Raw genomic sequence first — 27,275 nt, forward strand, 5'->3', positions numbered from 1 at the left:
TATATCACAGATCCTTTAACACAATAATACATACAAACACAAGATATACATTAAAAAAGTAAGTACTATGTGCATATTTGATATGTAATCATTTCATATTTTTGCAATGAGTTTAGTTTCTCAGTTCTTTTAACAGAACCGTTTCAAATCATGTATATTACTTATTTAGTGCATTTAAAATGTTGAAATAATGAAGACTTAACTAAAATACTTTATATCTGTTTTTTTAAACAAATAGAAAAAATCTTTAATCTCGACAGATGTATCAAGTAGTAAAATAAAGTAACAAAACTAAACAACAAAGAGGATTTGATGCTTAGAATAAGTGAAGGGAGAACAGAAAAATAAAAGATTACATATATTTAGGAACTATGGAGAAATGAGGAGTGGAAGAGCACAATGGAAATAAAAGAAAAAAGAAAAAATGGCAAAGAAGCTTTCAGTAAGAAGAGGAAACTACTATGTAATCTGAAGTTATGAGTTAAAGAAAAGGTTAGTCAAATGCTATTTATGGAGGGTCTTGTATGGAAGTAATGCGTAGACGATGAGGAAGATGGAGATTTTTAAGATGTAGTTGTGGAAAGGTAAGATAAAGTAGGAATGCCAAAATAAAAGACAGGATTAAAGAAGAAAAAGCCCTTATGTGGAAAGTACACAGAAGAAAAGGAAACTTGGAATCTTGACAACTTCCATCGGGAAAGGTCGGTAGAAGGAGTATAAAAGCAAGGAAGAAGAAGGAAAGTTGAAGATGAGGTGAAGACTGGAAAGTACAAACGGATAAGAGAGATGGAGGTTGGATGGAGACAAAAGTGGAGTAAGGAACCTGCCACCATGCAGTACACCATGCAGTACCTGCAGTACCAGAACCTGCCACCATGCAGTATAAGTTTGCATTCAAACTATTATAACCGATGAAATAATGTGAAAATAGGCGTAGTAAGTAGTCATTAATATTTGTTATGTGTACTTGTAAAACTTTGTAAGAACAGATGATTCACAATTTTGCCCTTTGTCTTATCTTTACCGGAAATCTCAAGAAATGTTTTCATGAAATTTTGTCAAGAGCATTTGAACTACAGAAATTCTCATTTGCATCGGTCGCTTAAACAAATATTTAGCTAAAACTTTGATAACCTCAAATAATATCTACGAATTTCATAATTGTTTATACAAAAAATGGTGGAAAGAAAACAACCAAAAAATTTGACAAAACAGAAATGCCTTGTCTGAGGTGATGCATATGAATGAGCGAGCGAGTGTGCGTGCATACACACACACAAATAAAAGTAAAAGATCATTTCAGATAACCCAAATTTTTGTGAACTGAATTTCACATATTATTACATAAAATATAACAATACAACAATAAAAATGTAGAGTACTATAAAAGTACTGCTTATGAAGATCTTAATTTCTAAAAAATGGCATCTGCACAGAAAAAACTGCTGAATATTGCACAGCAGAAAAACAAGATGGCCAAAAACAGAACAAACACCATACAAAGTAAATAAAATAATTTCTGGAATGTCTCGTTCATTTAAAATCAGTAACTTAATGTATAAACTAACATAAATAAAAAAGAATAATTTTGGGTTAAGAAGTAATACAACCTTCACTCAAGACTAAAAATATCTTTGAATATCAAAATACTAAAATATTTCATAGACCGACAGAATATCACATTCCGACATCAATATCCTTTCAAATAAAAATTTGTATATTTTCTTTTCTAACACTTAACAATAGATTATTATCAAAGCTCATGTAAAATATCCAACATTCCAACATCTTTAAATCGATAAAGAAAAAAGTCACATCAGTACAAAAATTTATCCGTTCGATTTCACTTCTCTTATATTAAAAAGTGACCATCTTCTACCGCTGTTTAATTTATCAAATTTAAAAAATCTTGATGACAATCCAACCTAAAAATAAAAATAATTGAAATAAATAAAAGTGTAAAATAAAATAACAAATAAATAAAAATAAAACAGAATAACATAAATAAAACAAAACAAAAAATCTGCCAGAGTTAAAAGAAAATTACAACGAAAGAAAAGATCAATCCTTAGGTAATCCTTGCAGCTTTAAATATTAAATAACTCCTGTATAGAACAAAATAAAATATAAGATGGTAAGTCTTGCTTGTTATGCTAACAGATCCTATCAATCACTCGCAGAAATATAGCTTTAATCTCAGTTCTCCTCATGACTTTAGCAAGCATTATTTTTTTATAAAAAAAAATGTAATTCCTTACTTAAAAAAGGAACCTAAATTCTGTACTTTATTACCTCAAATCTACATCTGTAAATTCAGTTTTCTCTCAAACTTGTATGTTTTTAAATTACTTAAAACGTTAAATAAAAATTAAAAAATTGCCATAACTTAAAAACCAAAGTTTACACACTAGCGGCAGTACTCGTTACATATGTCCTGTATCAGCATTTACGGTAAGGTGTCCTATTCTCTTTTTGATTTTCCTTTTGTGAGAACAGGACCTATGCAGTCAGTAAAAAAGTAAAATCAACCTTCGCTTTAGTGGAATGCTGGACATGTAAGATTTATAATTAAATAACACAGATGTTTGTACAAATCATAACTCTCTATGTAATACAAATCTATCGATGACCGACAGACAGGCAAAAGTTTGCAAAATACAAGTGTAATGCACAAACACTGATGGAACCATGAAAACTAGACAACGGGTTCTTGTAAGGCACGAAAATTACAAGCATTAATAAAAATACTGCAGCTAACATGTTAATTTATAGAAGAAAACATTAAATACAAGAGAAATATGTTTAAATTTATTTACCTTGGTTGTAGTATCTAACGACATTTTCTTTTTAAACTGTGCGCTTTCATTAGACTGCTCTATTTTACGGACACTTTCATTGCAATCTTTCACCAACTAAAAACAAAAAAAATAAACAAACAAAGTGGTACTAATAAAATCATAAATCAAATTCAAAGTAAAATTTTGAAATCTAGACAGGAGTCAGACAAGGAAATGGAATAGAGTATACATACCCCTTCTTTTCAATGCAGTCCTAGAGAAGGTCATAAGAGAATGGAGAAACATTTTGAAGAAAAAGGACTTAAAAAGGTCAAATTAGATTAGGAAAAGAGAATTTGAACGTATATAGTTTAGCTTTTGCAGATGACCTTACAATCCTACCGGAAGACATAGAGAACAGTGGAGAAGATAGCAGAAAAACGGGATTACAGATATCTTTTGAAATAGCAGAATATATAATAAACATAACAGCTCTCAAATTCTAAGATCTAAATCTGAAAATTAAGAAAACTGGAAAATCTTAGTACCTAGGTGACATAATTCAACCAAATGCACCAAATAAAGTAAGGACCAGCAACATCTAGAAAGCCTACACCCTGACAAAGTGTAATGAACAATAACAAATATCTAGGTAAGATTAGGAACTGGCACCACAGTAATCCAATCTGAGTCTGTATGACTAAACCAGAGAGGAAATTATAATTAAAATTAAATTTCATTATAAGAAATATAATTACAACAATGAACTTACCTCAAAATAGACTTAAAGACACCGTATGAACAAAGACTAGTCTTTTAAGGACATTTAACAGGAATGAGCTCTAACAGAGACGATTTTTGACAAATGTAATGGAAATAAAACTAATGTCATATTATTAAAGCAAATCATCAAAGATATCAGAATTGCAGGTAATAAACATACAGTCATACAGAACAATAATGCATTCAAAAAGAAGGTAGATGACTATGATCGAATCAAGAAAGGAAAAACAGATTGTGGTGATAAGAAATGGTCACAAGACAGAAATAAATAATACAGCTCCAAAATGAAAGAGAATCCAAAGTATTGGAGACTGACCAGAAATTAACTACTAAATGTGACTGACCCTATAGTGACCAGTGACAATCCCCCCCAAAAAAAATTAACAATAACTGGTTTGTTTCAGAAGAAATTTTTATTTCAAGAAGCAGAATTATGAAAATAGGTAACATATATTATATATTAAGCAGCTTCTCGGACAACAAAGTAAACTATTTTGATCAAAAGACAGTCGCTCTATGAATTAATCATCCATTTCCTTTTCCTTCTTTATTCTTCATCATCAATTCCTTTTTCTTAGGAAAAATACCATAGAAATTGGGTCGGCCATCATCTTAGTTCTACCTGGGATAACACATGGTGTACTTGTGAATATTATACCAATCTGGCAGTTGCCATCTTGGATACATCAGTCAATGACAATTAACACTTGAACATGGAATGATACTGCCTTTGTTGATGGTAATAAATTTAATTGTGTTTGTGTGTATCCACACACACATGTGTGGGCGCGCAAACACAATAATCAATTAAATCAATCACATTTATCATAACAAATTACCATCGCATATTTAGTCAAACAAGAGGAAAGATAATTTATTTATTGCATCCTTAATTAATAGATTTCAATCGGTTAGTACAAAGTTTTTGCATTTTTTTTTTTTTTACCAAGATTAAAGATGTTATAATTTACTTATGATAATGAAAACTGTCACAAAATAAAAACTATGTGCTGGTTTAGTAGAGGCTGTAGACACATGTTACAAAATGACACAGTTGTATGAGTTCCAAAGAGATAAAATAATATATTATTGTTATATTTGAATCGCATTTCCATATTAGAAACATATGATTTTGACTAGTAAAGTTTTATTAAAATCTCATTATTAGCTGGATTGCTTACTATAAGATTAAAAAAGAATTAAATTAACGGAAATTCACATTACTTTAATCTTTATTAATAACATATTTATGATACAGAATAATCCTGTAAGGGAAGAAATATAAAAGGGCTGATTTAAAAAGAAAAGCTATAATGTTGATTATTTGATATTTCCCCTAACCTTTTCTTAGTAAAATTTAAAATAGCACTGTTAAGCCTTTTAATAACTACCCCTTCTGCTTTAAATTCTGGTATCAGTAAGTTTCTTGTGCTTTATCGATGACGTGAAAGGGTTGCGAAGGAAACGGAAAAGGGATAGACAAAGATAGGGAAAGACACCTGCCTTGTGATGACTCTGGGTGCCAAACCACCCATTCCTAGCCCTGGGGCTTCACCGAAGGTCATCTTCAAGACCACAACACCTGAATAGATATTTCAGTTATCAGAGTGGCCTCTATCAGGATGCCACCGATGCAAATGCCTCAAGAGACATTCCATCGGTATGTTGCAACAGATAGCAGCACTCATAGGCTATAATAAATTAATATGCGTGCGATTCTTAATGTTAACAAACATTTTCATAACTTCAGCATTTTTAATATGCAGTTTAATTAAACATCTCAATCCTGACTGAAAATGCAGAATTCCGTGAAAGTACTTATGAGATATGTCTTTATCTCAATAATCTGTACTAACCTGTGCTAGGTGGTTAATTTTAATAGAATTTAAAACACACACACACACACACACACACACACGAGAGAGAGAGAGAGAGAGAGAGAGAGAGAGAGAGAGAGAGAGAGAGAGAGAGAGAGAGATAGAGAGGAGAGAGAGAGAGAGAGAGAGAGAGAGAGAGAGAGAGAGAGAGAGAGAGAGAGAGAGAGAGAGCGGGGTGACAGGGAGGGGGGAGAGTTAATATGTCATTAACCCTTCAACTGGCAACGGCAAATTGAAGACCTATTCTAAAAAATACATAAATTTCGTAACTGCCCTCAAATTATTATTTATATTCAAATTAACACAAAATATTGAGGAATGAAAGTATATGAAGTGAAAATAAATATAGGAAAAATTACAGTAATGGAAGAAATAACAAAGAGGATTTAATGTTAAGGACAAGTGAGAATAGAGTAGATGGTAAGAAGAGGAAATTATGTAGTAAGAGTCTGTTAAGAAAGAAGGAGTTTTAAATTCTATTAAAATGTTATGTGTGGTATGCGTATGAATGCCACGTATGGGGTGTCTTGTATGGAAATGAACCATGGACAAGGAAGGAAGGATTGAGGGTTTGAAGTGAATATGAAAAAGGGCAAAGAAAATAAAGTGGATGGATAAAGTGAAGAATGGTAACGTAATGAACAGTTTTAAAGAAGAAAAAGGACTTTTGTGGGAAGCACACAAACGAAATTGGTTAGAATATGAGTAAATTCTTAACTGCATCAGAAGGGTCAGTATAAAGGATCTACTACCAGATAATGATAAAACGCAATACCATAAATTATCAATGACAGATACCACAGTTAAAATATGATACTAACCGTAGACTACAGTTTTCAGAATAGATGTTAAATGAAAATAAACAAGATCCTACTGTAATATTAATTTTTTTTTAATGAGGGAGTATCTTCAAATTATTAAACCGGATAATTCGGCACAATTGTACATTTATCCATACATACAACAATTTGCATTGGAATATATGTGCTAGAAGTGTTGGAAAGGTTTTTAAGTTAAGTTAAGGAAAGTATAATCTGGAAATGTTGTTTACCCATATTCTTCTACGGTTATTAATGAATTTCTATAATTTTGAAAATTTGTATTTCAAGTGCTCTAAACTACTGCAAAGTACGATTAAATTTTAATATCAAAGTGATTGAACAATACAGTTCCGTAGAAGTGTTAACTAAACGCCTACAAACATTTTCATTAAAAATATTGTGAAAATATATCATGAAACCACAATTGAAAAATTAAAAGGTACAATTATAAGGTCGGTTTGAAAACTGTGCAAAGCCCAAGAGTTGGCACTATCAGTGCATATCGTGGGGATTTTCAGTTAGTAGCATCTTTTGGGAGAATGCACGTCAAATTTTGACCTGATCAGTTAATTTCTCTATTTTTGGTGTCCAATTGAATCAAGAAAGTCGAGTAATTTCTAAAAAAATGAATGAAACAGTTTTACATGTTGATTAAACATTGCTTTATGAAGGGCAAATCACCTCAGGAAATAAAAGGAAAACTTGATAAATGTTATGGTAAATTTGTAGCTTTGATAAGAACAATTTATAATGGTTTTAAAATTTATAAAGTGGTCACATGAGCACAAGTGAAGCCGAACATTCTGGACCCCCTGATGAGGTCACTACTACAAAAATGATTAAAAATATCCACGATATGGCGTTGGAAGACAGAAGAGTGAAGATGCGTGAAATTGCTAGTGCTGTGGTGTGTGAAATTGCTAGCGCATCTCAAATGAATAGGTACATAATACTTTGCGTCAACACTTTAACATGAAAAAGTTATCCTCAAGATGAGTGCTGCATTGCTAGCATTTGACCAAAAATTAAATCATGCGAGGTATTCCACAAGCGATTTGCTGTGAAATCTACACAATTTTAAACATCGATTCATCATTGTAGATGAAACATAGATACATCACAACACGCCTCAGACTAAGAAATAATCCAAACAACAGCTTGCCAGAGCAGCAGTCTGCATCAAAGAAGGCAAAGACCGTTCCTTTAGCCAAGAAGATTATGGTAATTTCTTTGGGTTTCACTACGGATAATCCTCATCGACTATTTAGAAAAAGGTTCAATAATTACAGCCGAATGTTACGCATCATTATTGGACTGTTACAAAATTGAGCTGCAAGAGAAACTTCCACAACTGGCCATTTCCATCACGATAATGCACCTGCTCACTCCGCTGCAGTTGCGACCACAAAATTGATAAAGTCAGAGTTTAAACTCATTCCCTTATTCACCAGATTTGGCTCCTTCGGTATTCAATCCCCAACATTAAAAAATGGCTATCAGGAAGGAGATTTTATTTGAAAAAGGTGACTGCAGGAACAAATGCCTATTTTGTAGAATTGGAACAATCCTACTATCCGGAAGGGATCGACAAACTGGAGCAGTTTTGAATAAAATATACAAACTTAAAAGGAGACTAAAATGAGAAATAAAAAAGGTTTATCTTGAAAAATAAAGCGATTTTTATTTTTGCACTGAATTTTTAAATTGTCCTTGTACACTAGTTTTCAAAGTAATTGTAGAATGTAAATCAATTTCCATCAAATGTTCTATAATGCCTACAGTTGTATGTTAACCCCTTACAGGTCTTTCATGGAATATTCTGACGTAGCAGATGTGTATATGGGCTTTGTCGAAATATTCTGGCGTCAACTTTTTGTACGGTTTTAATTCCTTCTCTGTCATAATATTCCGTCATTTTAGATTCTTTTTTTTTAGGAGTATTCTGCAATGATAGATAACGCTAGTTGTTAGTTTTAAGACAGTATAAAGCGAGGGATTTTCATGTGTATTTAATCATAATCAGCTGACCTGCTGTAATGGCAAGTTATTTATTTACAGTGTTCTGTGAATTCGGACTCTGAGCATTATATTTCTATTATATCATAAATATATCAGTATATAAATGTATAATTATGGAAATATTAAGCGTATAGGTAAAATTATAAAACTAACTGCATAAATGTTTTGTAATTACATATGAAGGAATTCTGCAAATATTGCATATGTTTGTATGTGTGTGTAATAAAATAACTTTTGCATACAAAAAAGTTGTTCTACAATTACATATTAGGTAATTATTAGTCAAAATAGATATATTAAACAAAAAAAAGAAAAAAATATAATAGAGCAAGTAACATTCATTTCTGTAAAAAAAATAAACTGGTAAGGGGCTAATGAAGAGGTAAATCATTTGTTAGTTTCATTGAATGAATTGAATGATTTTTTTGTAGCAAGAAAAACATTGTAAATAATATTAATTTAAATATGAAAAAATAAACAAAGAATTAAAATGGTGTAATAGAATGCAACTTTTTTAATATGGTTCTCTATGACTTATAGTTTCACTAAAAAAAAAATACATGAAAGAATAATTTTTTTTTACCGTATACAATAATTGTAATGCACATTTACAATCCTCAATTTCTTCTGAGTCAGGTGGTAATCGCCTTTGTACAGCTTCTAATAGTAATGGCAGTCTTGTTACTCTTTGCATAGGTAAAGTAAGAAATGAATCTAAAGAATATCCAAAACATTCTGGACTATTTTCTAATTCCCTTGTTAATTGAACAAAATTATTATCTTGAATTCTGAAAATAAAATGAAATTAAAAAAAAAATAAATAATGTGAAATTAAGTTACTATTACAGGAGAGCAGTAGTTTATTACTACAAGTCATAAACTTGTATATATTATTATTTAACTAGTTTGGTGGCCAACTCGTACATTGAAAGCAGCTTACTAATTCCATCCAAGAATTCCTAATCGGTTTCAAAGACTGTATAATCAGTCAGACCTTTATACTGGTGAAAAGATGAAAGTCAATCAAATCAAATTCCAGGATGTTGGGGAAGTCAATGAAAGTCAGCTACCTGAACATCTCAAGTAAAGCTATTGAGTGACCTGCTGAGTTGGGTTACATTTTTTCATGTAGAAGAAAAATACTCAGATCATTAGTTTGGATTCACCTCTAAAGCTTTTTCAACATTTTACATTATACTTCTGATATTGTAAGACCATGTTCCATGAGTTTTTGTAGAAAAATTTTACTTGGTGTTCATAATACTTTTTGGACTATTCCTTTCCCCTGTGCATATCTTTCTTTGAATAATCATGAGACTATTGCATTTAATATATTTGACATAGGTATTCTATAATGACTGTAGTTTCAATATTTCTAATGTAATAAATTCAAGCCCATTATGTAACTGTATGTCACAGCAACTTCTATGTTTAGTTACGTGCGATGTTTCGTACAACAGTTCATTGCTTTTGCAGTACTTTATTGATTATGGCATTTTATAACGGTTTAAAAATGAAAGCGGCTATTTATGAATAAAATGGATGACAGATAACCAGATTAAAGATTACTGGTGGCTAAGGTATACATGTCACGTTGCTTGTTACTCGACTTCCAAATTTGAACTACGCATTGAGTTCAACATATGCCGATTTTATTTCACAGTATTAAGACAACCAACTTATTTTTTAAAATAATCAGACGTTTTGGAATAATCCTTGTAAGCACTTTAAACTGAAATAATAATAATAATGTTTCAACAATTTTGTGAAAACAACTTTCAGGTACAACAAATATACAAAAAATAAAGTACGAGGCTTGATAAAAGAAAAACAAATATTTTATAATTTTGTGCTTGAAAAGAAAAGAGATCTTTTTAACCGAGTTCATCTTTTTCCAACGCCATCGTAGCACTTTCTATAAAAAAATCAGTATTTTCAACCATATTAAATGCATAGTTCAAATTTGGCAATTGAGTAATTAGGAAGTATTTTATTACAAGTGGCAGGTGATTTATTTTGTTTGAAAATGACGGAACAAAGGAATCGCATTAAATTTTACATTAAAAATGGAATAAAGTGAATCTATCAAGATCTGAGAGAATGTTTTCGGTATGAACACTTATGGACACCGAGGGCTTATAAATGGTACAAACAATTTCAAGAAGACCATGAAAATAAGAAAGGGTTGTTCATTCTAAAACACCAACAATTGAAGATATCTTCAAAGTAAAGAACAATATTATCGATAATTTTTGAATCTTACAGCTTGTGTGAAACAATTTTAACTGATATTTTAGGTACAAAATCAGCAGCAATGAAATTTGTTCCAAAATTATTGAATTTTTAACAAAAGTTGAACAATTGGAAATAGACATTGCTGATGACTCAGAATTACTCAAATTTGTCATAACAGGTGATGAAATTTGGATATACGGTTACGATACAGAAATGAAGGTCCAATTACCCTAATAGAAGCTTCCTGAAGAACCAAGATTGAAAAAAAATGTGCGTAATTTGATCAAATTTTAAAATTTTTCAAACAGTTTTTTTTTAATTACATTGACATCATCCATTATGAATTTTTGCCATAAGATTGTACGGTCAACAAACAGTATTACTTAATTTTATGCTGTGTACATGAGACAATCCAAATAAAAAAAACAATTCTTGGATTTTGACCACAGTGTTTGTATTCTCTGAACACAACACCCTGAAACTGTTTGTTATTCTCTTTAAGTGAAGGACACTGATTTGCAATAATAGCGCTAAGTGAGCTAAAAGTTAAACAAAAACATACTTTCCAAAAATCTTTTGAAAATTGGAAAAAACACCAGCATAAAAGTCTTACTTCTTTGGTACTACTTTGAAGGGGACAACATCACTAAAGAAGAATAAGTAAATCTGTTTTGATAAAAATTGAAATTAATTTTTTATCGCTTATCTTATTTTATATAACCGTAATATTTTATCAAAATTTAATTGAGAATTTCAGTTCTGAAATTTTGCAAATTATAAGCACATCGTTAAAAAAATTACTATTTAAATTCGGCTTAAAACCGGTTTATTATTTTTAATATGAGCTTTAGCTTTTCTAGAAATTCCAAATTCGAATCCTAATTGGGCAATATATCTTTTATACGCTACAAAATTCATCGGTTAACTACTAATGGGCGTCAACCAGTTGTTACATAAATAACTTACAAAAGTCGTTGTAATGTACGATGCAAATTTATTTGGTTAGAGCAATAATCAACGTAAACTCTAAATGTTGTGTTTATATGATTTTTAATAACACTGTACACTTGTCTCATTAAAACATCTTGGTTCCAATGGCCGGCTAAATCATCAAGAAATTTTTCTGAAGCTTCTTTTACTGAAATAAAAAAGAAAAGAATAAAATTAAAACTTGTAAAATTATATTAATATATAAACTGTTCACGGCAATTTTTTTGAAGTTACATCTTTCGACCGACTCGATGGAAATAAATAAATTTTATGCGATACTAAATCTTGTTCATTTTTTATCTTTTTTTTTGTATTTGCCTTATGATTTTCAATATTTTTGCAAAAGCCTACAGGAATTATAGAAAATTACACACAATTAAGTACAAAGTTTTAATTGTTTAAATACATGAAATATTTTTCCTTTTCTAGAACATGCAAAACGGTATATTTTTTTATTATGTAAGTTTCTAAAATTCCTATTATTTTGGATCAAATTGAAACTTATAATAATAATAATGTAAAGAACACATGGCATATAACATTTTTTATAAAATAGTGGCTTACAAAGCGTAATTCTTCAAAGCCACATTTTTTTTCTTTTATGTTGCATAATAATTTTAATATTTTCTTTGCATTAAATAAAACAAAACAAATAAGAATACAGTAAAATAATGTACAGTATTTTGTATTTCAAAATATAACATAGTCATGATGGAAACTGAACAGACAAAATAAGATATCAAATAAAAAAAAAAAAAAAAAAACATAAACCAAGGATTAATCCTCTATAAAGTAAGCTAGTTATTTCATAATAAAAAAATGTAAATGTACATGCTACAATATGTAGATGCTTATGCTATAATAAGATAAATACTTCAATTTTTTGAAAGCTGTAAGTATAATATCAAAAATTTAAGTAAATTTTGCTGAATTTTTCCAGAATTAGTAAAACTCCAACTGGCCTAATTTAGATCACATATAAGTTATTTAAACTATAACAAATTTATTTATAACCTGATTTTTTTTATTCGTAATTATAAAACAAACACTTTTTTATGAATTTTTTTCTCGATACATTCCTATTCCCATCTTTCATGTTTTGTTGAATTTTATTTAAAAATCTTTACTACTGTTTAGTTTTTGTCAAAGAACTTTAGATTAGATGTCAGGAAAAATAGTAATCCTGGTCACCCAAAAAGAACCTCAGCTGCTAGTTTGGATTTTTATGTATTACCCGTATAGAAAACATAGTCCTCAATAGTTTCACCCTATTGAACCTTATGACTAAAGCAGCTACCTTACTGGCTAATAGTAGATGACAGCATAATGCTACAGATTGAATCAATTTCAGTACTTTAGTTGTTCGTGATTCAATAGTTTCTCAAATATACTTAACATTACACAAACATTTCTTGAAAATTTTCATGCAGTAATGCATCTTTTGCATTTAATGCATTATATGGTGGGTTGACAACTCTCTTTTAGTATTAGCAAATTGCCACTATTAAAGATTGGTAAGTACATTTCTTTTACATCTTTTCACCGCATAAAAGATTTATAAATAGATGAAATCCAGTACATATTTAGATCATTATGCGTGTTAGGTATCGTAACCAAATGATAACACTCCCTTGACTGAACATGAGATCCCAATCGCTACCAAAAGTAGCAATACCGTTGTCAAGAATAATAAGTGTCACATGTCAAGCTTAGTAAAGTAATTTCTCTTAGTCTACTTCACAGAGACAAATATACGAGGAGCATTCAGGTCAATCCAGAACTATTAATTTTAAATTAACATAAAACACACTTATGATAGTATTTATTTCTCGAAGTAATCTCCTACTACACTTATACCGGCGTTTCACTAGTACTTGGATACCTGCAGTGTAGAAATATTTGTTGTTACGTTGAAACCAAGATAGGACTGATGCCTCACCTCATTGTTGCTGTTGAAATGCTGGCCTCCCAGGAACAATTTGAAGGGCCTGAACAGGTGAAAATCACTGGGCGCGAGGTCTGGACTGTATGCGGGTGTAACTCCCTGCCAAGATAACGTAGCGTGCATGTCAAGCAGGCTTTATGCGGTCATGCATTGTCCTGCAGAAACCAAACGCCTTTAGTAATCACACCAGGCCGTTTTTCTTGAGAGCATCATGCACATCTTGAAGAACTCGCTATTAATATTGACACCACAGGGTAGAAAATTGATGTGAATATTTTATCCCAAAAAACTAAAGCCATCACTTTGCCTGCAGAAGCAATTGTTCAAAATTTTTTTGGGAGGTAATGTGTCTACAAGCTATTATTGCTTTGATGCATGTTTTGATTCCAGGATGAAATGATGGACCCATGTTTTTACCACAGGTAACAATTTGATCAAGAAAAGACTGGCCTTCTTAGTTAAAACACTGCTTTAACTACACTTTTCTGGTCCAAAGCAGAAAGGTGTCTTGGTAACTGACCGCTAACCTTACTAAAGTTCAGATGGTCACGAATGATTTTGTTTACAGTCCCTGCAGACACATTTATTGCTTCTGCAATTTGCTGACAAGTTATCCGTCAATTATCGAGGATCAGTTCTTCCACATGCTGAATGTTTGTGGAAGTGACGACAGTAGGGTTCAAACCACCTCGACCGGGATTGTCACTCACCGATGTACAGCCTTCTTTAAAACATTTGCATCACTCAAATGTTTCACTGCGACTAAGAGTCTCATCACTCTTACCTTGCAAGGAGTCACAAATAAATTTCACCAGGTTTTACACCTTCATTCATGAAAAATTTCATAATAATGCGCTGTCCCACATATCTATTTGCTATATATATATGCCATATTTTTTTCAATAACGTTGTTTCACGTCAGTGCACCAGCTATGTGGTAATAGCTGACACTTGTAACTTATGTGTACAATCAACAGAATGCACAGAAATCTCCATTTACACCCTAGTCTAACTAAAGTCCCAAATTGAGGTGAATGTCCCTCATACTATTGCATACCACTATGTTAGGCCTACTCAAAAACCATTCTATTCAATCCTATAAGTGATTTAATCACTCTGTTTATCGTAGACCAACTATGTAATGAAAGTTACATTGAAAGAGAGCAACTCATAAGAAATCACAAATAAATGTATTCATTTTTATAGGAAACAATACAATTTATAGATTAACTTCATTAGCAGAAGGGAAAAATGTTAAAATTAAATTGTTTTATAAATTACAAGTTAAAATACTTTATTGTACTGATGAAATATATCAGAATAACAAATATTAAACCCCCAGTTGGAAGAAATTTATTCTGAGAAATAATATTTTATTCATTATACTACGGGTCATAGTTCAGATTTTATTACTAATGCTTTTATAAGATTTTGTTACTTATTGTTATCAAAAATGATCAGCCATTATATTATGAACATTATTTTTGTCTTATTTTTTTAACTTATACATTTATAATTTTCAAATCTAATAAAAAAAGTTTTAAAATATATTCCAGACTAAAAGAAATAAAGTATAAAAATACCACCATAAACAAAGTAAAAGTGCAAATTACATTACCTAATAACAGCTAATTGGCTTAATAACAATCTCAAAAAGCAAACACAACCAGTATATGGAAAAATCTGCCAGCTTACATCAAAGTGTTACACGTAAAAAAAATTATACATTCATGTTTTTATTTATTTTTACAAACAACAGAGTTTTTTTCGAATACCGGTCAGGCATGTTATTTTTCATAAGCTAAAAAATTCCATTTTCATTCCCCGTGCACAAGTTCAAGCTTTTATGGTGAAATCAAGAAAAAAAAAAAAAACTTAACACTACGTGTCTCGTTCATTTGCCAACATTATATACCAAAATTATTATTTATAAGTGGGTTATTATTTATTTATTTATAAGTGGGTTTGTGTTTTACATACACAGATGTCCCGGAAGGTGTCGGTCAAACTTAAGGAAATGATTCAGGACATCGAAGTAAACAAGAGTTCATCTGGACAAATACCATATCTCCCTTCATTTTTCCTCTGTCTACCGCTTTGTATTTTTTCAATAAAAATTCACATCTTAAGAACAGATTGAGATATTTTAATGAAATTTGGTGTCCACATATCCAAAAACATCTACAAAATAAACAAGTCTGAAAATCCTAAAATAGTGTTCCGTTTAGTTTTTTATCATTTTTTAAATTAGTGTAAATTCTATTTAGTTTTTTTTTAATCATTAACCGCTTTGTAAATGTTAAAATTATGTTTTATTATGAGATAAATTGTTAAATTTAATGCGGAAAAATTTAATTTAATTTAATTAAAATTAATTTAAATTTAATTAAAAATAATTAATTAAAATTAATTTAAATTTAATGTGAACAAATTGATATCTCATTTGCTTAAATCGGTTGATAAACACCTGAGATATGCTGAAAATGTTAAGGTGGATCAAAAAATCAAGCAGTCTTATAATTTTATGACTGGTTTTACTTCCTTCACTAATTAATACTAATAATTAAAAGAAATAAAAGAAACCACGGTCCAATTGTTGCAATCCACTTTAGTGAAAATTGACTGATAATTTCTAATCTACCAGGCATGATGCCAATAACGAATAACTTCAGTCGTAGCTACCAAACAGGTCCCTAGCTATCCGGACCCCTTTACAATCTTTTGGTTCCATAACACCTAAACATCTTGGGGTAATAGCATCCTAGAAATTGAAGGGTATAAAGTAAGGTAAAATAATAACAGCTAAAGCTAATATTAAGATCTTTAATGGAGAGAAAAATTGAAATTTTTAAGATCGGTAACAACTGATGTTATTTATAACAAAAAACATCAAATCGATTCAAATGATCTAAGGAAGAAAAAATATAATTAAGTTTAAATCGTATCGATATTAAACAATTGTATAAAAAAACTTTTTAATACAAAATTCTGCAACTCAGCAATATAGATTGTTTTTAATTTACAAAAATAATAATAAACAAAATTACACAACATTATATCTATACTGTATTTAGTTAGCTTGTAGAGTGAAGAATAAACAAACGTTGAATTTGTTTTAGCGATTTCATCATGTTTCTGCTGGGTCATGTCCCTTGAATCAGTATGATTCACAACGCGGCCGTATCTATATACAACACTACAATCGTTACTCATATGTAGTCACCGTATAATTAATTTGTCATATTGCAGTCAATGCAATCAAAAGTTTATATAATGTTTTGTCTTCTCAGTTCTATTAAAACCCTTGATCTTTTCATATGATCACTCTTTTGTCCTCTAGTTCAATTTTCATGTTTCTGTTATTTATTTACTCTAATATAATTTAAAGTTAATATAATGCAATTTTTTTTAAGTATACTTGAACGTGAGTGAAGTGTATTCCTAGATCTGTGTCTGTATGACTTGAGTTGTACCATTATTTTGAGACATGTCTGATACCGATTCAACCGATAATAAATAGTACACGATTACCAATATCCCCTCCAAAAATGAAGACCGCAAAAAAAGTCCTTAAGTTGGGCAGAAAAACACATCTTTTTAAACGCTTACAAAAGTGAATTACACAGTAATCCGAAGGCATTGAATCTGAATGTCGTTAATAAATGGCTAACATAACTGGAAGTTGTGCTGCTTCAGTGTAATATGTGATTTGCAAGAATGAATCTACTAATGAATTACAGCTTACTAAAAAAACAAAACTTCACAGATCGAAGAAAACGTTAACTATTTCAATAAAAATGTGATTCGTAAAAAAGTACATGAACTTTATTTATTGAGAAACGGTTTAGCGATGCGTTACCTTCTCTAGAAGATAATTCAGTTATCGTCTTAGACAATGCCCCTTATCGCTAATGTAAAAAGGAAAGAATTCAAGTCGTGCCTTTGAAATAAATTATATCAAAATGCGGCTTAGTTCAAAAGGCAAGATTTGTGAAGAGGATGAATCTAAGGTCTGATTGTTGCAGAGGGTTTTGCATATTAAAAGTAATTTTAATGCATATAAAATTGAAAAGTTAACAAGATCCATCGGCAAAACTGTACATCTATTAACTGCTTATCATTATGTACTCAACCCGATTAAGTTGATTTGAGGACAAATCAAAAGTTATGTAGCATCAAAAAATACCACTTTTAAAATATATGATGTTAAAAATTTATGCTTAAAAATCATCAATAAACAGGCAAGCAGGAGTGGAGAAACTGTATAAAACATGTAACGGATACAACTGAACCAATTACTGGGAATTGGATAATGTAATAGAAAACAAAATTGAGCCTCCTGTTGTATTTCTTAATACTGACAGCACTATGGATTTCTTACAATCAGATAATGAAAACTGAATTGAATTTATTATTATTTTGTTTATTATCATAGAAATTTACTGTTTGTGGACGATTGCTAATTTCATAATTCTTAAAAATACTCAAATAAAATGTCTAATTTATTTAAATTTAAAAAATATATAATAATATAAAATACAATAGCACATCGTTACTGATTATTAACATCGCGTAGTTTCTTTTATATCCATCATAATTTATAGGAGATGCTTATAAATCGGCCGACTGTACACTCGTACATGCAGTTTGTTTACTTGAACTCTACAAGCTAACTGAATAAGATATATACACAAGCAAAGTGTTTTTCTTTCATGAATCAATAAAAATGTTTTAAACATCAAAAAACATCATTAATCAACTTATAATAAATAAAATTCATATTAATACATCAATGAAATAAAAGGAATCATTTACAAATACTATTACTACTATTACAACAGTTGAGTGATGCAAGAGTAGTATTCATTAATATATGTAATACGTAAAAAAAACATAAACAAAAAAAAATTACACGTGGCAAAATGTTAACAAAAAAAAATAAAACATAAAAATAAATAATTTTTTTGTTATTTAAACATGAATACTTTTATTCATTTCTTTATTTATTTCTTTAAATAAATTGAAACTCTATCTGCACTCTACAATAATACAAAAAAGAAAATGCTATATTACGGTTTAAAATTAATTTTTTCCCCATTTACTGGTTAGCAAGATGTAACTATTTAAAAATAAGTTTTTCAAAATTAATGATTTGGTACGAGGGGTGACTGAAATCTAATGCATACTGGAACGTATTTAGAAGAACAAAATGTCACACAAGTGACAGGTAGCGCCATATTCATTCCAAAACTCACTGATTCGCATCCTCTCATTTTCTGCCAGTTGTTATTATTATGGAGGAGTACGCCTGGCCTTGTCAATGCATAGCAGTGATTACATTTTTAACAGCAACAAAAATTGCAGAGCATGGTATATTGGCACTACAGTTTGCCACTATAAGAAAAATCAAATACATAACCTTCTGTAAAAAAAACCGCTCTTGACAGTATTCTGTGACTCCACACATGTATATGGCTACCTGAAAGTCAGGTCAACTGTAAATTCTGTGAAATACACAGACACATTAAAACATCTTACAAGACATTACATATCATATTCAACTATTCAGAGAGTCGATAATTCTGCAACATGATAATGCTCATTAATACACATCACATCCAACCCAAATCTATTAAGAAGTTAAAATTTGAATCTATCCATACCTTCCATACTCACCAGATTTGGTGCCCTTCATTTAAAGAGAGGTACAATTAAAGAGGGGTTATTACAGGTTATTAAAAAGGGATTATTTCACCACAGATGATTTACTGAAGGATGCAATGGCATTGTGATCAAGGAAAGACTGCCAGTATTCTTTACTGAAGTAATGAGTAAACTGGTTCACTCGGGATAAATTTTTAGCTGTAAATAATGATTATGTGGAAAAATAAATGTAAGTTTTTGTAACAAATAAAATGCACTTTAATCCCAAATTTTTTCATTTTATTATCTCTTTTCATTTGCAAGTAACAAGTGACTGTGCATTATATTTTAGCCAGTTCTCGTACCTTATATCTTTGAATCACCAGACTTACTATATTTAACTGGATAGGTTGTTAATTAAAACCCGACAACAAAATGATGACTGGAGGGCATTACTGAAAAATTGAGAAAGTTAAATCATAACTACTACATTTCTTCGCCTTAATCCATCAACTTCATTCATCTTCTTGTGAAATGAATAGTAATCTTATCTATAATCTTGAGACGCGATTAAAATATGACATAAATAAATAAAATTTTATAAAAAGAAGTAATATAAACCTTTTAACACATGTTTAAACAAATTACTTTTGTCTTCGTCTGTAAGAATTTCATTCAGTTCTGGAGATTCAATAAATACAGCAACTAAAATCGTTAATGATTTCAGGTATGAAACTTCAGAAGTAAGTATCTCGTACTTTGACTCTTGCAGTGCCAAATCATACTTCGACATATTATCTGAAAAAAAAGATAAAATATTGAAATTTGTGTAAAAAATTAATTTGTTAACTTTCATTAATTATTATTATTATTATTATGCTTCTCTCTAGACAAAGTTGATAACATCTCTACCTTTCATCTGGAGATTCCGGGTTCTAATCTCGGTCAGGCATAGTATCTTTCACATGCTACAAAATTCATTATCATGCATCTGTAGCTGTTATTGGGAATCAGTTGAATCTGTTGTTGATGTAAAAATAAATAAATTATTATTAAGGTACAAGGATAACAAATGCATACTAAAAATTCTATTATGCAGCTGTAGAAAAATAATTGTCAAGATTAAGAATTATTGATTTAAATAAGAATATGCGTAGATAGTCAAAGAGTTACTTGAATGAAGTCTGTTGATAGTTGGTATGTCTCATACAAAACAAGTAAACCAATAAAGGGTATAATAAGAAATTAACTGATTGATTATTCTATATAAAATTTTAATTAAATTCAAATTTTTATTATTAACTGTATTCAGTGTGGATTGGATTGCTTATTTATTTATGGAATTTTCAGTTAAAATTTAGTCAATAAATAACAAATCTTTTATTTCATCATTTATAGTTTTTAATATTTATTTTGCAATCGTAAACAAGGATAAGTCTGAAAATATAAGGAAGCTTTATATTCAAAGCAAAGATAGAAGAATATTGTTAGCAAAAAAGACAAAGAACAGCTACATTATTTTACCTACTTCAATTTTAAGCTGTTAATTCACATTTTTCCCATAAGTAAATCGGTTGCACAATTAATCTGTGTTGATTATAGTGCTGTACCGATCATCTCCAGATACAATGTTAATTTGGTTGTGCAATACATATAAAACTATATAAATGGTGGGTTTCAGCTGCTCAAATTGTAAAACCCATACATAATTTTGTAAAAAAAAAATTATAATTATTACTGTTTCAGTTACTTTTACTTGGTTATAAACTTTTATAAATTTAATACTTTTAAAGATAATTTTTTTTTTTTAATTAGTTATTTATCTTACGATAAAAATATGCAGAAATTTATTTCTTACATCAAAAGTAAAATTAAATGTTATGTATTTTTTTATATATACACACTTTTTTTAATATATATTTATTTATGCATTTTGTTTGATGATTTTAACCAAAGAAGTTTAGAAGTTTGTACATATATGTTTAAAAATGATTTCTTATGTATTTGTTAAAATCTGTCAATTTTTGTAATATAGTAAAGACAGAAAACATAAAAAATTCTTAAAAAAATGTATGAAAATAATTTCTCTCAAACTTTTAAATATTCTTTTCTTCTTGCATCCTTAGTTATAAGACTAATCCTAAAAAACCTAACATTAGAAACACACTTTCACAACAAGAAGAATTCAAAACGGAAAAATTTTAGAATGTCATAAAGCAATTACTTTTTATATCTCAGAGCAAAATGTAAAAAACAGATTGCAGGAAACAGTTTAAGCTTCAAAGACAATCTAAATTTTTTTAGCTAAAAATCAAATACATATTTTTTTTAAGAAATAAATTTTTTCTCCTACAATCTATAGACTGCCTTATTCACACTGAATAAAACTAAAAATCCTAAACAAAAAAGTCAAATGACCATCAGTTATTTTCATTCTGAAAATGATTAAGGATATTCCTTTAGAAAGCCTGAGAATGTTCTTGAGTGTAGTCAGATATGTTCCTCCTACCTATTATAAAAATTGCAAAGATTTATAATTTTTTTTTTTGGAGGGGATTAAAAAAGAGGTGTTTGAAGTGGAGATTGTCGATATAGTAACTAGTTTTTAAAACCGGCTAGACATTTAATTCAAATTCCTTTCGTTTTTGAACCCGATTTTATTCAATGATGTTGAGATTTCATTCAGCTCCTTTTTCCTATTCTCTCATTACTTTCTCTAAGACACAGTTAAAAAAGTCTGCGGTAAACAACCCCTTTTCATACTCTTGTTTTAATTTTGAATTCATCTGACAGTTCTACCGTGAATCTTAATTTTTTTCTTCTTCATATGGAGTTTGCATTACTGTCGGGATTACAATGGATAATTAAATGCACTGTTAAATAAGCCTATAACACTATTTATAACTTTCATTTGAAATGCACGTGGAAAAACAATTTATCTTTTAAAAAAGTTGTAAATAATTACTAAGTGACAGACACATTTTCCTATAAATAAAAAGAAATAAAACCAATTTAAACAGAATATAATGGCTTAAAAAAGAAATAAAAGTACAAATAAAAAACAATTACATATTTACTTAGATTTAACACGGAAAGAAACCGAGTCAATAATTGGCTATGAGTAAATCTTAGCAAACAAATCATAGTACGCATTATGGTTTTATATATACAAATACGTTGTATGTGTACGTAAGTATAATGTTCCTTAATTCTAAGTACTTGTGTAATAAATAATGAAATATCCGAAAGAATTAAATAAGATTATAATGCTTATTTTTATATACGTATTTATTTACAAAAGCTAGTACTAAAAACTTGGTGATAAAAATGAATAAATGTGATTTTATTCTTAAAGATAGATGAATGAAATTAAATGAAAAATATGTTAAAAATAATTAAATTTACAAAATAATACTTTGATAATTGTAATAAATAATAATACTATTAAACAAACTGTCACGAGATAAATTAATTTCATTCAAATGAGTAATAATTTAACAATGAACTATCAATGACCAGTCAAGGTGACTTCAAAATTATTATTAAAAGATTATCGGTAAAAAAAATTCAGGCCTATTGCATTTAACAAAAAAAATCAATTATTTATAATTATTTAACTGTCAAATAGTTCTGACAACATACAAATAAAAATAAGTTTGTTTACAAAAGTAGTTAAAACAAAACCGTTCAAATCAATAACAATATCCTTCTGGTCATGGATCTTGCCGATTGCATTTGCTAGTCGCAACATGGCATTTATGTTTTAAAAACGAATAAGAATTTTCTAAAGAAATACGGGTATATTTTATATACAATCAAGATATTTAAGTTTTATTGTGCAGGATTTATAGGCAGCTACTAAACTATCAGATAACATCAAGAATTTACCAGAACTACATAACTGGTTGGTATTAATGTTACGATGAAACAATGATCTAACCTACACCTGTGCAATCCAATGAGTCAGAAAACTGTCTAGATGGATGATAGAAAGGATGATTCTGCACTGAGCAACTTAGATATAAATGCATCAATAGAATTTTTTTCTCTTCAAAAACAGGAAAAAAAACGGCTCTTTCTATTCTGTGTATTCCTTTTCATATTTTATCAAAATGCAGGTTTCTCGCTTTTAAATTTGTTACAAATAGCTCTCTTTTTTCATAGAAGAGGCATTTTAAGCTAACCTATCCATATTTCAACAAAAATAAAATGAAAAAGTCGGTGAAGACTACATCTTAGGAGATAAATTAAGTTGTACAACAAATTATGTAAGCATGCAGTTAAAGAATTATGTAAAAAATTACTCTACTCACGGCAAATTTTTTTAATATAGGACAAATAAATGGTTATTATACTTTCCCATTCGCTTGACCGATTGTAACCAAAATTTAATGGCATAAATGACCCTGTTCAGAAGTAATCATACAAAATTTGATAAAAATCGGTTAATCCAGTCTGCGATATGAAGTAAAACTCACCAAAAAAAAAAAGAAAGAATCATATCCACCTATCAGTGATATCCACCAACCCCTGAATAAAATTGCCCAAAAAATTAACTGAAGTGACATATTAATGCGATAGGATTATTTAATTAGTACAAGAATGTTACTCGAGTCCAGAAACTAAAACAAAACAGGTTTTTGTCCCTAACCTTTTACAGGGGTTTGAATAAGACCAAACATCATCATAAAGCACCTAAGTTACCAGAGGGGCATCAAATTATGTGAAAAAATTTACCTACCCTTAAGTAAAATTTGAGATATAAGACTCGTAAGATCCAACTACCGTAAGGTCAAACAAGTCATTTCCCTACCCCTTTGACAGATGTGACCAAAACTAAACTGTCACTGCCCCACGTATATGGATATCACAGTGGTAAGTTTAATCCGGTCAGGAGACATCGGGCAAAAATTAGGCTAAAATACATGCACATATATGTTATATCTTTCTGGAATTTTTCAATACAAAACCTTGGGTTTTTTTAGAGGTGAAGTCATAAAAAATTAATATATAAAAATGTCCTTAATGTGCAAAATTTCATCCGATTAGGAAACTTTCCCTTAATATACTGTGTAACCAAACAGTATAAATATGCAATGGAAAATAAGAGGATTAACTTGTTTTAGGAAAAACTTGTTTAAAATTAAAGTGCGGCCAACATTTTACTTTAATGTAAAAAAAAAAACCTAAATTATAAGTCATATAACATGAAAGTGGGTTTTGGATATGTGTAGGTGAATGGCAACAACCACCCACAAATCGATTTTGAAGTCGAGAGTTCTAAGGTTCAAATCCTACAAAAGGCAGTTACTTTTTTTTATGGATTTGAATACTAGATCGTGAATACCGGTGTTCTTTGACAGTCAGATTTTAATTAACCACACGTCTCAGGAACGGTAAGCCTTTCTTTTTCCTGTTTAGCCTCTGGTAATTACCATCACATAATACTTCAGAGGATGAATGAGAATGATATGTATGAGTGTAAATAAAGTGTAGTCTTGTACAGTCTCTCAGTTCGACCGTTCCTAAGATGTGTGGTTAATTAATACCCAACCACCAAAGAACACCAGTATCCACGATCTAGTATTCAAAGCCGTGTAAAAATAACTGTCTTTACTAGGACTTGAACGCTGAAACTATCGACGTCCAAATCAGCTGATTTGGGAAGACGCGTTTTCACCAGTAGACTAACTCGGTGGGCAGGAACAGTCGATCTGAGATCGTACAAGACCACACTTCATTTACATTCATACATATCATCCTTATTCATTCTCTGAAGTAACACCTTACAGTGGTTCTGGAGGCGAAAACAGAAAAAGAGGGAGGTAAACTAAGGCCAATGGTAAGAAATAAGTTGCTAAAAATTTAATTTATGAAAAAAGTAAAATATCTGACATAAAAAAGATAAATTTTGCTTCTTATCGATGTACGTGTCAAAATGTGCATTTTTTGAATGTGGCTTTTTCATAATGTTGTCATGTAACCAGCCGCCCGTGGGTGTGGACCATACATATTCTTGCACTCTGCTATAATACAAAATCAAATGTACCAGTACTAGAAAATTTAAGTGCACCCCTGTTTACTTACTATTTATTTATAAGCTATTTATTTACTATTTTATACTAAGTTTACCCTATTTATTTTGGTTAAAATTTTAGTGTTATAAAATTTTAATTAAAAATAAAATTAATTATTAAAAATAAAAAAAAAATTTGTATCACTTTACTACTAGCCAATTATTATTAGTATTGTGAAAAATAATGACTATTAAGTAATAAGACTGCAAACATCATCAGTTTACATATTTGTTTTTTTTTACATATCTCTCCTTTTGACATATCATTTCACATTAATTATATAATCTAAAGTATAATATAATTTATTATTTTATTACAAATAAATCAATTTAAAAAAAAAACTATTGCCCAAAAAAAATATAATAACTTTTTTAATGTAATATTTACTAGTCTATTTGCAAATGCCAGAAATGTTTTGAAAAGTAATTAACTATAATATTCCAGAAATATGTAAATAAAAAAACATATAAAAATAATGATATCATCATACATAAATCTTATCAATATTATTAACTTATTAACACAATGATAGAAGTAGCAACTTGTTATGAGTAAGTGTATATTATCGTTAAAAAATTATGCATATTTATACATTAACATATTCTACTCGAGTGATAAATATCCAATATGAAAATATTAAAACTACATACAGAATAATTTTCACACTTTTATGTGTCTTGAGACTATTTTACAATTAATGTAGTTATCTCGTGCATAAAGAATGGATTTATTCAAATAGAGATCAATTAAGAGGAACAAATTAAGAGGAACTGATAAACTGAAATCACCTGAAATTAAATTTCTCTTCTATTTTAGATAACGATGTGCTAAAAGTCACTACCCATCATTAAGGTCATTATTAGTATAAAAACAAAAACAAATTGAATTCATAACTAACACTATATTGAAACTATACGATTATTTATTACATTGTTTCTTGAATTGTTTTCCATCTTTGTCAACACATTTCTGCAGACAAACTGGGACGCTTAAGCGTTTGTGCAGTCGTATATTGAAATTTATTTCTTCAAAAGCATTTTGAATAGCATCTTTTAAACCTTCAACTGTTCGTGGTTTTGTAGCATAGACTTCATCTTTAGCATTACCCAAAAGAATAATTCCCCAGGTGTGAAGTTCAAGTGGCATTTCTACTGCTCCTCGCTATCCAATAATTTTCACACCAAACAACTCAACATAATTTCGCACAGCTGTTGCACAATGTGGTAGGGCTCCATCATGTTGAAAGTAAAGTATGTTGGAGTCATCACAATCACAGTTCATTTGTAGCCCTGGAGTGCCAACATTCTTCTCTCCAGTTAATATTACATCAAAAAACAAAGGTGCAATTACTCCACAACATGACTGCACAACATGCATTACTTCCAAACGGTAACACCAGGTCAATTAGTCCCCTCTCAAAAACAAGTCTATGGTTCTCTGAATATAAATAGCAGCATGTCTGATGTGGCCTGTTAATTTGAAAGTCACTTCATCACTCCAATTATCTTAGAAAACAACTCATTATCACCTTCTCTTACTTCATTTAACATCATCTCACAAAATTGAAGCCTAAGACAGAATCATCTACCGATAGGCCACTAATGAGATGAGGTAAGTAACGTTTGAATTCAGTCTTATGTAAAATTCTCCGAGCGAAAGTTCTAGAAATATTCTGTTCAAGAGATAGCCTACGAGTAGACTTTTTAGGACTTTGGATAACCGTTGTAAAACTTTAAGTTTAGCTTCTTCACTTAATGAAGGCCTACCAGACCCAGGGTAGTCCGCTGCTGACGCATTCTCTCAAAATGTTTTTGTAAATTGTAGACAACCTTCCATGTTGGTGGAACAGTTTTGAAATGATTATTCTACTCATTTATTACTAAATTACAACAGCCTTTGTATGAGATTTTTAATGCAAAACCATTTCCTTCGTTAGTAAGCATCTTCACGACAAGTTAGAATCAATAATGTCCAGTGAACATGATAAAAGCTGTATACAATAGATGTTTGATTGAATAGCAGTGCGCTCTGGTGTTTGTGTCAATAAGTACCTGATGAAAACAAATAGTGGTAATTTAAAATCAATGGGAAGATCACAAACAAAATTA

The 27,275-nt window shown here is 29.8% G+C and overlaps 1 protein-coding gene across 2 annotated transcripts in view; it reads right to left on the reverse strand.

Moving 5' to 3' along the window:
- Positions 1-1,615: 1,615 nt before the first annotated feature.
- The window catches only part of LOC142333763 (uncharacterized), a 148,785-nt gene continuing 123,125 nt past the window's right edge, over positions 1,616-27,275 (reverse strand). Inside the window, exons 10-14 of one of the 2 annotated variants that reach the window (XM_075381255.1) lie at positions 19,739-19,888; positions 11,479-11,650; positions 8,861-9,065; positions 2,817-2,912; positions 1,616-1,925 (exon numbers count right to left, since the gene is read on the reverse strand). In XM_075381255.1, the coding sequence (XP_075237370.1) occupies positions 1,830-1,925; positions 2,817-2,912; positions 8,861-9,065; positions 11,479-11,650; positions 19,739-19,888 (719 nt within the window). In that variant the 3' untranslated portion in view covers positions 1,616-1,829. Of the gene's footprint in view, positions 1,926-2,816; positions 2,913-8,860; positions 9,066-11,478; positions 11,651-19,711; positions 19,889-27,275 lie in introns of both variants that reach the window. The other variant, XM_075381256.1, reaches the window with a different exon arrangement.

Source organism: Lycorma delicatula, chromosome 13, assembly GCF_047948215.1.
Source record: "Lycorma delicatula isolate Av1 chromosome 13, ASM4794821v1, whole genome shotgun sequence".
Classification (NCBI taxonomy): Eukaryota; Metazoa; Arthropoda; class Insecta; order Hemiptera; family Fulgoridae; genus Lycorma; species Lycorma delicatula.